At 65.0% G+C, this 15,962-nt stretch overlaps 3 protein-coding genes across 5 annotated transcripts; 2 read left to right on the forward strand and 1 right to left on the reverse strand.

The window, feature by feature from the left end:
* The first annotated feature begins 1,955 nt into the window (after positions 1-1,955).
* Positions 1,956-5,065, forward strand: SELPLG (selectin P ligand). Its single transcript, XM_083804145.1, has 2 exons — positions 1,956-3,208; positions 3,816-5,065. Exons 1-2 carry the CDS (start codon positions 2,983-2,985, stop codon positions 4,982-4,984), a joined length of 1,395 nt encoding a protein of 464 aa, XP_083660271.1. The 5' UTR covers positions 1,956-2,982; the 3' UTR covers positions 4,985-5,065.
* A 2,897-nt stretch (positions 5,066-7,962) lies between these two features.
* Positions 7,963-11,438, forward strand: TMEM119 (transmembrane protein 119). 3 transcript variants are annotated; one of them, XM_083804147.1, is made up of 2 exons: positions 7,963-8,681; positions 10,042-11,438. In XM_083804147.1, exons 1-2 carry the CDS (start codon positions 8,484-8,486, stop codon positions 10,843-10,845), a joined length of 1,002 nt encoding a protein of 333 aa, XP_083660273.1. In that variant the 5' UTR covers positions 7,963-8,483; the 3' UTR covers positions 10,846-11,438. The 3 variants fall into 3 exon arrangements, with proteins under 3 accessions (XP_083660273.1, XP_083660274.1, XP_083660275.1); XM_083804148.1 differs by having other exon boundaries at positions 8,547-8,681; positions 10,080-11,438; XM_083804149.1 differs by lacking the exon at positions 7,963-8,681 and adding an exon at positions 9,446-9,973 and having other exon boundaries at positions 10,080-11,438.
* A 1,872-nt stretch (positions 11,439-13,310) lies between these two features.
* Positions 13,311-15,924, reverse strand: ISCU (iron-sulfur cluster assembly enzyme). The gene is made up of 5 exons (XM_083804152.1): positions 15,770-15,924; positions 15,078-15,191; positions 14,707-14,817; positions 14,253-14,331; positions 13,311-13,857 (listed from the first exon to the last, which is right to left on the reverse strand). The coding sequence occupies exons 1-5, from the start codon at positions 15,851-15,853 to the stop codon at positions 13,766-13,768; spliced, it is 480 nt and encodes a 159-aa protein (XP_083660278.1). The 5' UTR covers positions 15,854-15,924; the 3' UTR covers positions 13,311-13,765.
* Between the last annotated feature and the right edge of the window lie 38 nt (positions 15,925-15,962).

The raw sequence follows: 15,962 nt of genomic DNA on the forward strand, positions 1-15,962 counted from the left end.
AATGTTTCCGATTATTTTTATTTTATTTTTTTTTTACCTCCCTGCCTCATCACCCCACCTTGACCTTCAAACTTCGCAGGGAAGGGTTTGTTCCCAGGTGAGCTCGGTGACCCTCGCCCCCTGCGGTCCCGGCCCTTGGGAGGGGACGGGGCTGGGGCAGGTTGTGCCCCCGGCTCGGGGAGGCGCTGCTCTCCCCTGCTCCTTCAGGGTCCTCCCCCCAAAGCCCCTGGGGGCGTGTGGGACTCACAGAGCTCATCTCGGGATCCCTTCCTCTCCACCTCTGCTCGTGCGGGGTCTGAGCTGCCAAAGGGGGGTGCTGGGGCTGGGGCAGGAGCGTTCCCTGCCGGCCCTGTGTGTCAACGTAGGTGCGATGGGACCTGGGCTGCTCCAGCAAGCTCGGGCTTCGCTCGTTTGCTGCGTGCGCCAGGACAGCCCCGCCAGCAGTGCCCGGGAGGTGCCGGCACCCCTTGTTAAATCCAGATTTGGATAAAGCTATCGGGGGGGGGGGGGGTCCGAACGATGTCCAGGAGTTAGCTGGCAGCTGCTGAGCCCCAAATACCCTTCCCAGCTGGGCTCCGGTCCTCGGCCCAGCTCCCTGCGACCGTGGTGTGCGTGCACGTGTGTGTGCTTGGAGCCGACACGCAGAGCAGGGTGCGTCCCTTCGTCCCGCCCGAAGCCATCGTTTCTCCGTTAGGCTGCCTCCAAGTCCGCAAATTCCCCGTTTTTGGTCTTTATTTTCTTTTTTTCTTCAGTGTTTGCACGTTCACAACTTACAGGTCGAGGATCCTCTGCCCTGGAGGGGCTGTCGGTGCTGCCGGGCGTGCGGCCGCGCAGCTGGGCGAAGTAGCTGGAGAGGCACGAGGAGGGGGTGCGAAGGACAGAGAAGGTGTTAACAGTTCATAGCACGAAAGCTTCCTAAAAGTGGGTTTTCTTCGTTTTAAGTGGTGAGCATCGCAGACGGGGCACGTTTTCCCCGTCTGGGTGCTGGTGTGGGGGGGGGGAAATGAGCGCTGGTGCTGGGTTCCCAGCCCAGCCGCGGGTTGTTTGAATGTTCGGTGCTGGTTTTGTATCGAAGTAAATGGCTGAGATTATCTGTATTAGTTTTTATTTTTTATTTTTTTTGGAAAACAAAACCAAACGTACTGCTCCCCCAAAACGGTGATCTCTGTGTTGATTTTGTACGTGTGACTTCAGGGTTGTGTGCTCGGGGACCTTGCGGTTTGTTTTTTTTTTTTTTTTATTTTCTAATTGGAGGGAACAAAGTTTCTGAACTGCCGGATCGAGATGCCCAGATGAGATTGGTGTGGTGGACGGTTTGAGGAGGGCGGAGGAAGCGCCGCCGTGGTTTGGAGTTTGTAGCTTGTGTTTTATTTAAACGAACTGATGATGCCTAGCCAGGCTCAGCCCGAGTCAGTGCCTGAAGCTTTTTGTAGCCGTGATATCCCAGAAGAGAACCAGCGACGTCCTGAAAGATGCGCTCTTATAGAGCGGCCATAGTATCTGTCCAAATATTTGCTTCCATTTTCAAGAGATAAAAGTCATTGATTACAAACTTCCTCTGTTTGCTTGTTCTTTGGCTCCGGTCGGCGCTGCCCGGGGCGGCTGGCGGGGGGCACGGCTGCTGCTCGCCCCTTCTCGGGGCCGGGAGCTGCGGCGGCAGCTGCTCAGGAAGGCGTAGGAGTGGGGACACGTCACGGCCTGAACGTGCGCCCAGGTCCCCTCCTGGAGCCCGGCCCGGGCAGATGGAGGGGCCGCGGGGGTTGATGCTGCTCCGCTCCACTGCGAGCCCTGCGGCTGGGCACGGGGACAGGGATGGGGACAGGGACGGGGACAGGGACGGGGACAGGGACGGGGACAAGCTGTGCCCTGGCTGCCCAGGACACCCGTCATTGCTCTGGGCTCTGTGTGGGGTAGGCGAGGCTCGTTAGCGCCCGCAATTTAGGTTTCATGGCCAGCCAGTGTCATAAGTGACACCAGTAAGCGCGGCGATGGGAACCCGAGCGTGTCAGACTGCGGCCGAGCAGCACAGCCCCCGCGGCACCTCCCTTGTGCTCCTCCGGCCCAGCAGGTTGGAGGTTTCCCAGCGAGTGAACCCCGGGCTCGTCCAGGTGTGGTGGGGGTCCCTGAGGAAGCCAAGGTAGGGACAGGACGGGGATGCTCTTGAGGAGCTGCTCCCTTGCTGCCCGTGCACGCCCTGGACCTGTCCCAGCGAGGCCCATCCGCAGCCCAACGGGATTTTTCCGTGCGTGATTTTTCCCTGCAGGGGACCAGGACCATGATTTTTCCCCCCGAGTGATCTGCAGGGGACCAGGACCGTCCTCCAGCCCCCGGTCCCCTGGGCTCCGGGGGGATTCCAGAGGGGCTGAACGCAGCCAAACATCCCCGCGGTGCTCAGGGCTGTGCCGGGGGCAGGGGGATGCGGTGGGGTTGTTTACGGCCCCGGGCGGCAGCCGCAGAGCGCTCGCTGCGGATGTGATCTTGCAGCACCCTTCCTGCGGCTGCAGCTCCTGCCTGCTGCTGCGCCGGTGCCTGCGGTCAGGGCGGGTTCCTTCCGAGCTGCTGCACCCCTGGGTGCCCAGGGAACGCCCGCGGCCCCGTGCCCCAGCTGCCGCAGTGCCCCACGGCTGCTCCGTGGGGGGGGGGCCAGGAGACGCGCCTGGGCACGGGGGCCCTGCAAATGCCTCGCGCCAAGCCCTCGCGCTCCTCCTCTTCTTCCTCGCCACATGCGAAGGCTGCTTCCCGCGTTGGGGGTCCTCCTACGGGGTCGCCTCTTTTGGGGGCTGTGTCTTGCCCCCGTTTGGCCATGCCCACGCCGTGCCGAGGTTGCTGCCACCCCCCGGGGCCGCCTTTGCCTCCACTTCTGCTTTCGGGGCAGCGTCAGCCCCGGCACACAGAGCTGGAGGAGCAGGACAGGGGCACCCAGGGGACCCCCCGCCGTCACCCCAGGGGGGATAGGAGTTAGGGGTGCACCCCAACGGGTGCATGAAGCCCCCAGCCCTCAGCTGCCCCCGCTGGCAGCGTGACGTCCTTCCCCCGCAGGGCTCTCTGAAACCGCAGCCGTGTTTCCTGCCCGCCCCGGCGGGGAGGTGCAGGCGGGGCGCAGCCCGCGACGCCCCTCCGGTTTCTCCCGGTACCGGGGCTGCCGGGCCCTCGGCGGTGACGGCCACCGGTGCTGCAGCTCGGGGTCCCACAGCGTCCCCCGGCAGAGGTGAGCCCCGGCGGGGGGGGTGCCAGATCTGGGTCCCGGCACCCCTGGGGCTCGGCCCCGGGGATGGAGCGGGTGCCGAGGGGATGCTCGGGGGTGCGTTGGGTGCGCATGGGTCCCCAGGGGGTGCCACTCTCTGCTCCGTGCTGGTCCCCGGGGGGTTAGGATGGCGGGGTGGCATCGGTCGGTTTTTGGGGCTGGGTGCGGGGCCCTCCCTGGCCTCCAACCGCCAGGGCTGCTTGCGAGCGACAGGCTGCCCGTGGGGAGGTTTGGGGCGGCTTCGCCTCTGCTCCGAGCGAATGGCCCAGCTTTTGGGGCACCCGCTGGCAGCATGGTGGCCCGCTGCCACCCGCAGAGGGGAGGACGGGCACCCCGGGGTGGGGTCGAGCCGAAGCGTGCGCGACATCCCCGCGCTTTCATTTCCACGCGGGGCGTCATCCTGCAACCGCCCGTCTCGCAGCAGCCGTCTCCATCACGGCTCGTTTCCCATTTCCAGGCTCTCAACTTCCTTTTGCAAATTTGCTTTTCAAAGCGGAACCGCGCGGGCAGAGCCTCCCGCAGGTGGAGGGGCCCCCGTTTCACCTACCCTCTGTCTTTCCGCCCCCACCAGGTCCCATGGCGCCGGGCTGGGCCGTGCTGGTGGTGCTGGTGCTGAGCACCCTGCGGGCATGCGGGGCCCGGCCCCCGGAGCAGAGGGGCCTGCAGTGGGTCTGGGGGGCGGCAGAGCAGGCTCCAGCCGAGCCCCTGCTGCCCTCCCGCAGGCGAAGGGCCGACAACGGGCAGCCCCCCCCCAGCACCACCGCGATGCCGGGGCACGGCCACGCCACCACCGCGACGCCTGGCAGCAACGAGACCGAATCCCTCGAGCCCGACTTGCTGCTGGGCTCCACGCTGCCACCGGGGCTCAGCACCAACAGCAGCCTGCCCCAGGAGCTCACCACACTGCCCGCGGACTGGGGTGAGACCGATTCCCCCGAGCCCGACTCGCTGCTGCCGGGCACAGAGCCGCCGCTGGAAGCGGGCACCAACGCCAGCCTGCACCGGGAGATGGTGCTGACCACCGCGGATCCGCAGGATGAGACCGACTCCCCCGACCCCGACTTGCTGCTGAGCTCTGCGCCCAGCACAGAGGCAGCACCCCAAAATAACAGCACCGCCATCCCCGGCTGGCCCATGTCATCCGCGGGGCCTGGCACGGAGGGGACCGCGGCTGGTGGCACGGATGACATCTCCTCCACGGGGACCACGGCCAGCAGCATGGATGACATCCCTACAGGGAGCCTGGCTGGTGGCATGGATGACATCTCCACGGAGCCACACTCAGCTCTCCCCACCACCACTGCTCCCACCAGCATCATTTACAAAAAGGCCGGGGACCCCCCGGTGCTGAATCACCCGGGAGAGGCGACCACGGCTCCTTCGGACTCAAAACCCGGAGGGAAGGCGGCGGAGGAGGCCCCCGCCATCCCCTGGGACGACAGCGCGCTGATGAACAAGTGCCTGCTGGCCATCCTGCTGCTGGCGCTGGTGGCCGCCGCCTTCATGGTGTGCACGGGGGTGCTGGCCGCCCTGCTCTGCCGGCGGGCGCGCACGGCTCGCCACCAGCTCACCCCCACCGAAATGGTTTGCATCTCCTCCCTGCTGCCCGACGGCGAGCCCGCTGCCGCCAACGGCCCCCGGCTGGGCCCCCACCGGCACCGCAAGCTGCTGGCCGATGGCGGCTCCGAGGCCGATGGCGACAACCTGACGCTCAGCAGCTTCCTGCCGGAGCACTCCTGAGCCGTGGGCTTCGTGACCCCACACAGCAGAACCACCTGGAACGGACTCGGCCACCCCATTAAAGTGCCTCTCCTACCCGGACGTGGTGGTCTCTTGGCTCCTGCCCACATCCCCCTCCCGAAATTTCAGTTCTCCATCCTCTCCTGGCGGCAGCAGAAACGAAACCCCCCTTCCCTGGGTGCTGAGCAGCTGGGGACGGCGGCTTCGGGTTCCCAGCCTCATGGCAGGAGTGGAAAGGGTGGTGGGGCCATGGCAGAAACACCGGTGGGGCTGGGGTGGGCACGTTCGTGGTGTGATGGTCCCGATCGCGGTCTCACACAGAGGGGTGAGGGGATGTCACCAGGACCTGCCCCGGGGAGCAGGAACAGCCCAGGGCTGTCCCTGCCCTGCCAGCTCTGCGTCCCTGTGTCCCCATCCCTGTCCCCCCCAGGCTTGCTGTCCCCGTGTCCCCACCCCACCCCAGCTGTCCCCGTGTCCCCACGTCCCCACCCCACCGTCCTGCTTACACCACCCTTGTGGTTCACAACCCACACTCGGGCACCGAAGCGTTTCGGCACGTGCTGGTGGCCCCCGCGGTGCTGTCCCCGAGCTGCGCTGAGGCGCATCGCAGCGCCTGTGCCTCGAGAGCAGCCCTGGCCGTGTCCCCGGCCCCGCGTGTTTACATTCACGCTCCGCTTCAAATATTTTCCATCCGGGCCCGGGCCCCCGGTGAATGTAAATGTTTACGGCGAGCCCGTGCGGCCGGCCCCGCAGCCGCTCAGAGGGACCCCGCCGCGCTGGGGGGACGCTGCTCGTGTCCTGTGCTGGTGACACTCCTCAGGACTCGGTGTCACATTTTGATCCACGCTTGGGGGCCGGTGACTGTCACCTGTGGGGTCCTCTACACCAGGGTGGCACCGCAGGGTGGGCATCGCCCCTGCCACCCCCACACCTCCACAGAGCCGAAATCCCCCCCCGCCCCGTGCCAAAACCCGTCACAGGAGGTCACGTCCCAGCTGGGACGGCTGTCCTGCTTGCACTGAGGTTTGTGTGTCCCCGAGAGAGCGAGGACACACGTGGGGACCGCGAGGACCTGTCACCCCAGCCCTCTCCCAGAAGAGGAGGGCGGTGCGGGGGGGTCCTGCGGCGCCCTGATGCCCCCTCAGTGAGCTCCTCGGCGTGCCTCGCTTTGGGCGAGGAGCCTTTCCTCCCGAGTGGGATTAGGATTGGGATTGGGATCGGGACCGGCTGCCGGCGGCCGGGGATCGCCCTATTTGGCGTCGGCAGCGGGGCCTGTCGGGCTGCCACGGCCCAGCTCACGGCCCAGGAATCTGCAGGAAGCCGGCACGCGCGGCCCTGCTCGCTCTGGGCCGCCCCAAGAGGGTGGCAGGTGGGGAACGGGGCCCTGCGGGGTACGGGGCCGTGTGTGGGGGACAGGGCCCTGTAGGGTACGGGGCCGTGCGGGGAACGGGGCTGTGCCGTGCCACACACGACGCTGAGCACGCTGAGGTGCAGCCCTGCAGGATAAGGCCCTCCTCCCCCCCCCCCCCCCCCCCAAACCCCGGCATTTTGCTGCCCCAGCAAAGCAAATTACAGGCAGAGCGAGGCCGAAATTTCCCAAATTGCCGGTTTGGGTTGGAGGCTGGCTGTGCCACGCGCCCCGCGGAGCCGAGCCCTGTGGGCTCCCCCCCCCCCAGCCCCTTTCATCTGCCCTAAATTACAAAGCGGGGCCCGGGCGGCGCGGCCCTGCCCAGCGCCGAGGGGCTGAGGCGTCCCTCCCCGGCGGCAAAAACGGCTCCGTAATGGCTGGTGGGTGCTGGCACCCGCTGCTGGGCAGGGACAGGGACAGGGACAGGGACAGGGACAGGGACAGGGACGGGGACGGGGACGGGGACAGGGACGGGGACCCAGACCTGGACCCGGACCCGGACCCAGACAAGGAGCTGAGGGGACCAGGACCATGAGGGCCACATGTCCCCAGCATCAAGACATCACACGAGGGGCAGTGGCCCTGCCACCCGTCCCTGGGGGGTCTCCCACAGCTGGGGAAGGCGTTTTGGTGCTCCATGGGTGCCGTTACCCCCCCAAAAATTGTTAATCCCCCACTCCCCGGGCACCGTTACCCCTCTGTCATGGTGGCGAGGCCGGGCTGGATGCCGCTGGCGCTCCTCCAAGCTGCTCGGAGGGGCCCCGGCTCCGTCCCCCCGCTCCTCTCCCCGCTTCCCTCTAAGCTTTTAAGATAATTTAAGGCCGGGAAAAGCCATCCCGGCAGCTGCAAGCAGCTGGCCGGCTGCAGACAGACGGACGGCCGCGTTATTTCTGGGAGCGAGGGGTCTGGCTGCGCCGGGTGACGCCGGGTGAAACACGAACCGGGGACGGGGACGGGGATGGGGACAGGGACGCCCGCCCTCACCCCCAGCCCGCTCTCCCCAAGCCCTGGCTTTTTAGGGGGGATTCTGGCAGGGTCCCCGGGGAGGCGCGGAGCCGAATAGCAAGGGGATGAGGTCACTGCGGCCGCCAGCGTCTTGAGCAATTTCAGCCCAGACAGCGCGGGCGGCGGGGGGAGCGTGGCCAGGGCGGGGGGACGGGGTGATCCCCCCCCCCCAGAGCCCGTGCCCCCATATGGGGACCCACAGGGGTGATTTTCCCCACCGCTGCTGCACCCCAAGAATGAGTTCCTTGTGCAGGAGCTTTTCCAGGCCATGGGTTTAGGAAACGGGCTCCTAAAACCAAGGGGGGGGGTTGGTCCCAAGCCCTGTTTGCCCCCATGCCACGTCGTGAGCCCTTAAAGTGCTGGGGAACGAAGCCCCAAACCCTCCCCATCCCTCACCTCATCCCTGTCCCTGTCCCCATCCTCATCCCTGTCCCTACCTCTAGGGCTCTGGGGTGGGCGGGTGGATGGGGAAATGGCTGGGTGGATGATGGATGGATGGAAGGATGGATGGATGGATGGATGGGTGGATGGATGGATGGATGGATGGATGGATGGGTGGATGGATGGATGGATGGATGGGTGGATGGGTGGATGGATCCATCAATCGATGGATCAATAGACGGATCGATGGGGCAGATGGGCAGAGCCCCCACGTGGGTTTTGGGTCCCTTTTGCTCCCGGGGCAGATGCGTGACCTTGCCTTGCAGGACGGGGTGGCTGCGCCCCACCAGCCCGCACTGCGGCGGGGTTTGGGTTTGCAGAGCTGGGCACAGGGACAGGATTTGGCCCCGGGCTGGGGTGCTGGGGCCCAGGAGCTGGGGCTGGGCCTTGCGTTGTGGGGCTACACACGGCTCTGCAGGAGCCACGCTTTTACCTCCAGCCCTCGCAACAAAGCCCTCCCCTTGCCCCCTCTTTCTGCTCCTGCACCCCAAAAAGGGGTGTGGGGATGCAGGGATGCAGAGGGGCGCCCCATCATGCTGAGAGGCCCCCAGCTGTGGGCTGTCCCCCCTTGGAGGGGGCCGTGGTGGGTCTGGGGGCCGCCTGCCCCTCGCCGGCCTCCCCTGCTCCCTCCCCAAAGCGGCCCTAATGAGAACAAGCTGGTCCGCGGCGCTCGCAGCCAGTGAGCTCCGGGCTGCGGCGCAGGAGGAGGAGGAGGAGGAGGAGAGAAAGAAGGAGGAGGAGGAGGAGGGAGAGGGACGAGGGCTCCATCCAGGCAGGCAGCAGAAAGGGGCGAGAGGCGAGGTGCGTGGGACAGACCCGTCCTGCCGTCACCCTCCCGGCGAGGTGAGCTCCCCAAGCCCCACTCTTCGCTCCGGGCACGTGGCGTGGGGCCCGCTCTCCCCAAAACTCCCGCTTTCCTGCACTCCATGGCTCTTTTCCACCCCCCCCCCACCTTTTTCTGCTCAAACCCTGACTTTTTGGCACGGCTCGGGTGCCGCGGTGAGGGCTCGGCGGGACGGGGATGCAGCCACAAGCGTGCGTGCACGCTTCGGAGGATGCCGCGCCTGCACAACATCAAACCTGGAATTTCCTGCGTGGAGGAAAGCGGAGCTGGGTTTGCTGGGCCAGGCTAAGCCAGGAATGGGGCCGCATGGCGGGGATGGGGACGGGGGGGACAGGGGGCTGGGGATGGCCATGGGGATGGCCGTGGGGATGGCCTCGGCATCCATTTGGGCTTTGCTCGTTGCCACCACGGCCGGGGCAGCGGCTGCGCGTCGGCTCCGCTCGCTAACGGCGCCTCAACGCCGCCGCCTTCCCCCAGGGGCCCCTCCACGGGGCGAAGGCGGCAGAGGGACGAAGGAGCAAGCCCCGGACCCCAAACCACGTCCCCCAAATGCCCACCGGGGGCCCGGGGGGATGGCGGCCAGGCTGCTCAGCCGGGGCCGGGGGCCGCCTCGCGCCCCGTGCTCGCTCTGCCCTAATGCAAACCAGATTTCTGCAGCGGGAGCGTGTCCGCCAGCCAAGTCCTGCGGCTGCGGCGCTGCTGGCTTTTTGGGGGGGGGTAACTGGGGGGCTGGTTGGGATTTGGGGGTGTAAGGAGAGAGGGGGAGAAGGTCTAGGGGTCCCCGTGGGGCTGCTCCGTGTCCCGGCACTCGTGGTGGCCCCGTGGCGAGCTCCAGCCGCCAGCCTATTTATAGCCAGCTCCAGCCGGGAACGGTTTGCAGCCGGGGCGAGCGTTGGGAAACGCCGCTCACGCCGGGGGCCGGCCCCTCCGCAGCTCCGTCTTGTGTCAGAGTTTCCACTGGAAACCTCAATTTTCAGGAATTTTCGAATGGGCCAAGCGACCGTTGGTGGAAGCCAGCTCTTGGCTCTTGCCCCGGTCACCTCGCCACGCTCGCAGCGTCCCCAGGACTTGAGCAATCCCAGCCAGCCGGTTTCCAGCTATTTTTACAGCGCGGCGTTGCAAAACAAACACAAACCCCTGCTCGGCCTCGCCGTCAGCGGGACGAGGAAACCAACGCTGATTTTTTTGCTTTTCTTAAAGAATTTTACCCGGGTGAATAACCGTGTGTGGGAGCAGCAAGGCACACGCTTGGCCCTCTGCGCTGTGGACGGCGCCGGGTGCCCAGCTCAGGGTGGGCTCATCGGGGGCTTTGCTCGGGGCAGAATTTGGGATTTATTTTTGTTTTTTTTCCTCCGTCAGGCTCTAATTTTTGCCGTTCTCCCCCCTGCTTTCTGCAGCACGAGTCCCGGGGCGATGGCGGCGTGGCAGCTCCTGCTGCTGCTGGCGGTGGCCCTGGCGCACGCAGCGGCGCCCCGGCACGCCGCGGTGCTGCCCGACGCCGGCGGCAGCGGGGACGGCGACGAGGTCTCGGCCGCGCCGCCCGCCCGCCCCGTGACGCCGGGGCCCGGCCCCACGGTGGGGGACGCGGCAGGGACAGCCGTCACCAACAGCTCGGCGCCGGGCAACGTCCTGGACGGGCTGGTGGACTTCTTCAAGGAGTACATGCTGCTGGTGGTGGTGGTGGGCTCGCTGGCCTTCGTCCTGCTCTTCATCATCTGCGCCGCCGTCATCGTGAGGCAGAAGCACAAGGCCTCCGCCTACTACCCCTCGTCCTTCCCCAAAAAGAAGTACGTGGACCAGCGGGACAAGGCGGGGGGGACCCGGGCTTTCAGCGAGGTGCCCGAGAAGGCTCCGGACCCCGGCGCTGAGGAGCCCCTGGACTGCAGCCGGCAGCTGCAGGCTGATATCCTCGCCGCCGCCCAGAGCCTCAAATCCCCCCCCAAAACGCCCCTGGCCAACGGGGCCAGTGCCCGGGGGGAGCACGAGAAGAAGGAGGAGGAGGAGGAGGAGGAAGAAAAGGAGGTGGAAGGAAGCGAGCCGGCAGGCGGCGAGCATCCCGCCGAGCCCCCTCCCCAAAATCAAGATGCTGCAGGAGCGGCGCCGGGTGCGGGGGGCACGGAGGAGGCCCCCGGGGTGCCCCAGGACGGCCCCCCCGGCATCTAGCGGGGCCAACGCAGGGAGCTGGCGCCGGAGGAGCCGTGCCCGTGCCGCCGGCTCGCTCGCCACGGACTCAGAGCCGGGCTCCCGCCCGGTCCCGCTCGCCACCCGTACGCGGAGGCTCGCCGAAGCCCCGATGAAGCCCCGCTCCCTCCTCTCCCTCGGGGCCCGCCGGCCCGTGCCTGCGCCCGCCAGGATGAGCCACGACCCCAGGCGCCCGGTGAAGGGTTTGGCGGTCGCTGGGACCTTCTGCAGGGGTCTGGGGCCGTCCCAGCCCTCGGGACGGGGGGCACACACCACTCCCGGCCGGCTTCGCCCACCACCTGCGGTGCCTGGTGGTAACCGGAGGGGTGCCTTGCCCCCCCCCCGGAGGTGTTTTGGTGAGGTCTCCACCAAGAAAAAGAAGGAAAGCCTAAGCCAACAGTGCCTGGCCAGCAGGAGGGAGGAGGACTTGGTGACAGTGACCCCGTCCTTGTTTTTATGCCCTGAATGTCACAGCCCCCTTGCAAAGCACAGGGAACGGAGCTCGGAGCGGAGCTGGAGAGTTTTGCCTTACTTTCTTAACCCCCTCGGCTATTAATAAAGACATTTCCTACGCACGTTTCCTCTCCTGTGTGTTTCTGAGGCTGGCGGAGCGGGCTCCCCGCGCGCTCAGTGCCGTCCTTCCCTGCTCGGGGACTGGCTGGGACACCAGGACCCTGTCCCCGGGGCCGGGACGGGCCGGGAGGCGCCTGCTCCGCGGGGAGCCCCCCGCACTGGAGCGGACAGCAAAGCGTTTGTGTTCAGCACCCTACAGAGGAACCCTTCGCGGAGCCGCAGCCCCCGCAGGCTGGTGACACCCCGGGGGCCAGCGGGGACGCGGTTATCGCCGGCAAAAATCTGCTCGCCGGCGCGCGGCCTTCTCGGAACCCGTTATCTCGCGGCCCGCAGCAGCTCCTGCCCGCGGGGAGGCCGCAGGCGGGCTGGTGCCCTGGCGTCACAGCGCCTCGCTTCAAGGCACGCTCGCGTGCCCGCCGCCGTGCCGCGCGTCCCGACCCGCAGCAGGGCAGGCAGAGCGCGGCGGTGCCGTCCCCGCCGCAGCTGGGGCGCCTCCGTCCCTCGCAGCGCCCCACAACATGGAGTCAAACACGAGGGCGAGAGGTTTCCCTACCCAGAAGACGACGCGTCCCCGCTATCCCCACGTCCCCACGCCCCTGTGACCCCCAGCTGTGCGCCCCCACAGCTGCAGCCCCCCAATCCCTGCACCTCGGGTGTCCCTGCAACCGCTTAGCTGCGGGGAGCCCGGGGGCTCCCCAAAACAGGGACGCCGACCCGCTCCCCGGCCGCTTTCTCCCGGCAGCAAGGCCACGGGGCCGGGGAAGGGAGCCCCGCGCGCAGCACCCGGGTGGTGCTGAGCCGAGGTGCCGCGGAAGCCGCAGCTTTCGCCAGCAGTAGCCCACGGCAGCAAGAACTCGCTCCCTGCTTTGCATTTAGGGCGCTAATGAAGTCGCAGACAGAGACCAGAACGAGGCGCTTACTTCCAAAGGCGCTGTTTTTAATGCAGCTGAGGAACTTTCCACGTCCAGACACGGTAAAGCCAGGTGGAGTGCAGAGGGGGATAAGAAACGACAAGAGCGGGCAAAGCTTTCAGGCGCGTTTCCTTTTGGTTTTGGAAAATCCACAGCGACGCTCCCGTGAAAAAACGGCAATCAGCAGAAGGCACGGGGGGAGCGCGGCGGCCTGGCGGGCAGGGTCACGCACGCTGTGCCGCCACAAAACATTTAATTTTCACGTGCTGGCGTGCCCCAAGCTTCCAGGGAGCCAGCTCAGGTGCTTGGCGCGCAAATCCTTGAGGTGAGCGTCGCCCACGCTCTCTCTGCAACCTCCAGCAAAGCCACCCGAGCAGCCTGGCCGCACGCTGCACAGCAAGGCACTCGCGAGGTGTCTGCCAGGCCGTGGGTTTGAGTTTCCTTCCGCGACTGAAGAGAAGAAGCGAGCCCCCTGCCACCTCAGCAGGCAACGAACTGCCACGAAATCACCCCCCGAACCACCTCTTGCAGCACATCCCAAGGATCCCCTTCCTCCCTCGACCCGGTGCCAAGAACTCTGCTGCCAGCTGCGAAGCGTGGGGCGGAGGGGGCGACGCAGGGGGCACAGCCGGAGCCCCCAACCTTCCGGGGAGCTTCCCCCTGGGGCTTCGGCAAACAGCTCCGCTACTCGCGGCCTGCGTTCAGAGCCTCGGGGTGCATTTAATCCCTCTTAACGGAGCGTTTTTTGAACGGACGCTCCCAAATTAACCCCGCTCCTCTGCCGGGAGGGCACGAGCAGGAAGAAGCCCTGCGAGGGTTGTTCCGGAGCTCCGCGCTCCCCTCGCGGTCAGTGCCCTCTAGCGCCCGCCGAGGCACCCCAGCACCGCCCAGAGAGCAGCCCCAAGCAGGGGACAGCGTGCGAGAGGTCGCAGGTTGCGAAATAAAACTCCGACACAGCTGCAGTCCGCAGACAAACCACCCAAAATTTGTGTACTGCACCGACACGCAAACCGAGCTGCGCTTCTTACAGAAACATTAAGACCGAGGCAACGTTTCCCACTAAACTCTGAAAAACATTAGGCAAAACCATCCATCTTCCCCCAAAGTGCAGCCCTTCCAGTCCTCAACAGCAGGGTTTGCTCTTCTCAGAGAGGCCGCTGGAGCTCCCTGCAGCCAAACAGTCCCTTCCCTCTCAACATTTCAGGCCAGTTAGGACAGGACACGGGCCACTGAAATACCCAACTCCAGTCCTTCCAGCGCTACGAGAGGCTGTACACACAAGAACAGTGAGAGGTTGTGCGTGGAGTTGTGCGTATCTTACAGCTTCGTTAGTAGTGCGCAGGATTCTACTAATAGCTAGAGTAATTGCACGGCAAGTTGAACTGGAACGAGGACAACCTCCGCAGTCCCTGCAGGGATTAGTTGGCTTTCTGCTCCGACTCTTCTTTCTTCGGGTGCTGCTTCAACTTGTAGTCGGCCAAGGCAGCCTTGATGGCATCCTCTGCCAGCACTAGAAAAAAAAAAAACAGATTTTTTTTTTATTTTTTACAAATACTTCAAGAAGAACATGACATTTACAACAAAAGTGGCATTAAAAGCAGGAGCAGCCAGCAGCAACCGTCACTGCAGTTAGCAAAATTTGGGAGCGTGGTGCCTTACAGTGTCAGAATATAAACCTTCTCATTTCTAATTTTCTGAGCTACGTAGACACCAAAAGATGGAATTGATGTGAAAATTCTTAACCAAAGTCTGAACGTAAGCGAGGTTCTCTTGCAGGCCAATCTTTGCTGCACCACGTGCAGAAACTTTATTTGGAGAACACGCAGAAGCTTCTGCGCTACTTCCAGGAGCCTCGCTCTCAAGTATAAACGTGTTTGAACTTTCACAGGTCAGCCCTTTACTTACTCGAGCAGTGCAGTTTGACCGGAGGAAGGCAAAGTTCTTTCGCAATATCCGTGTTCTTGATTTTTAACGCTTCGTCAACCTGAAACGCAGTAAATGTGTGGTCAGCAGTCACCTCACGCACGCACACACACCACGAAGGCATTCACCACAAGCGTGCTTTAAAGCTCCAGAGCCAACCGGATTGACACGGAAAAATACCTCAAACTGCCAGGGGCAGTAAAAGATGCTGACAGCACGCTAACGTGAGAAAAGCCTCTCAACGTTACCTGCTTTCTTCTGTACCTAACAAGTAACAAATTTAACGACTGTCTCAGACAGAGCAATGGTGGTAACGAACCAAAGCGTGCCAGCGTCACTGCAGGGACTGTTTCCTCCACAGTCCCAACAGTCAGCTTAAATATTTAAATACTTTCCACTGTGCCACTTCCAACCCCGGCCACTTCCAACCCCTTACCGTCTTCCCTTTAACCCACTCCGTTGCCAGTGAACTGGAAGCAATCGCTGATCCACAGCCGAAAGTCTTGAAGCGGGCTTCAACAATCCTGCCGTTCTCGTCCACTTCGACCTGGAAGAATACGGGAGGTGCTGCACGGGAGGGCTCAGCTCCACGAGGCAAAGCCCAGGACAGCAGGGACAAGCCCCGCCCAGGCTCCAGGGGACGTTTTAAGATCTGAACGTGCTGACAGGGGCAAGCTGCGTCACTGCCGCAGATGAGAGGAGGGAGACAGCAGCAGGCGTGGGCCTCGCAGCGTCCCCACGCTCCCCCTGTGCCAGCATCCCTACCATGCTCCCCCTGTGCCAGCAGAAACCCCGAGGTCCCCTCACCTGCAGCTTCATGACGTCGCCGCAGGCCGGGGCGCCCACCAGGCCGGTGCCCACGTTCTTGGCGTTGCGGTCGAGGGAGCCGACGTTGCGGGGGTTCTCGTAGTGGTCCACCACCTGGCGGGGCAGGGCAGAGCAGCGCGTCACCAACAGCCACCACCGGCACAGAGTCACAAAGGTTGGAAGAAACCTCCCAGATCACCTACCTGGTCCAACTGCCCGCCTACCCCCAATGTCCCCCACTGAACCATGTCCCCAGGCACCACGTCCGACCTCTCCTTGAACACCCCCGGGGACAGTGACGCCACCACCTCCCTGGGCAACCCGTCCCAATGCCTGACTGCTCTTTCTGAGGAGAAATGTTTTCTTATTTCCCACCTGAGCCTCCCCTGGCACAACCTGAGGCCATTCCCTCTGGTCCTATCACTGTGAGAAGAGACCGACCCCCAGCACCCCACACCTTCCTTTCAGGTAGCTGTAAAGGGCAATAAGATCTGCCCGGAGCCTCCTTTCCCCCAGCCCCAACACCCCCAGCTCCCTCAGCCGCTCCTCACAGGACTTGTGCGCCAGGCCCTGCACCAGCCCTGCTCTGGGCACGCTCCAGGGCCCCGATATCCTTCTGGTAGTAACGGGCCCAAAACTAAACACGGCACTCGAGGTACAGAACCCTCCCCCGACCCTCCCCGGCCCCTCACATTTTTGTGGTAGCCCAGCGCCGGCCCCGCCGCCCCGCGCCCGCTCCGCAGCAGCGCCGCCCCCGCCCTCCCCAGCGCCGCCATCTTGCGTCTGGCGGCGTCGTGCCCGGCCCGCCTCGCAGGACCCCTCTGCAGCGAGGCCCCGAGCTGCCCGCGGCGCCGCCTGCTCCCCGGTCGAGCCGCCGAGGGGCAG

The sequence above is a fragment of the Anser anser genome, assembly GCF_964211835.1.
Source record: "Anser anser genome assembly, chromosome: 18".
Classification (NCBI taxonomy): Eukaryota; Metazoa; Chordata; class Aves; order Anseriformes; family Anatidae; genus Anser; species Anser anser.

What these genes read in the sequence shown, in the direction of transcription:
- ISCU (XM_083804152.1), bottom strand. Translation starts at nt 15,853, where the DNA reads ATGGCGGCGCTGGGGAGGGCGGGGGCGGCGCTGCTGCGGAGCGGGCGC. An exon ending in CGCTGGGCTACCACAAAAAT is followed by an intron (nt 15,192 to 15,769) that starts GTGAGGGGCCGG and finishes CTGCCCCGCCAG; the next exon opens with GTGGTGGACCACTACGAGAA. An exon ending in AGTGGGTTAAAGGGAAGACG is followed by an intron (nt 14,332 to 14,706) that starts GTAAGGGGTTGG and finishes ACTGCGTTTCAG; the next exon opens with GTTGACGAAGCGTTAAAAAT.
- SELPLG (XM_083804145.1), top strand. Translation starts at nt 2,983, where the DNA reads ATGAAGCCCCCAGCCCTCAGCTGCCCCCGCTGGCAGCGTGACGTCCTT. An exon ending in CACAGCGTCCCCCGGCAGAG is followed by an intron (nt 3,209 to 3,815) that starts GTGAGCCCCGGC and finishes CGCCCCCACCAG; the next exon opens with GTCCCATGGCGCCGGGCTGG.
- TMEM119 (XM_083804147.1), top strand. Translation starts at nt 8,484, where the DNA reads ATGAGAACAAGCTGGTCCGCGGCGCTCGCAGCCAGTGAGCTCCGGGCT. An exon ending in GCCGTCACCCTCCCGGCGAG is followed by an intron (nt 8,682 to 10,041) that starts GTGAGCTCCCCA and finishes TTCCTCCGTCAG; the next exon opens with GCTCTAATTTTTGCCGTTCT.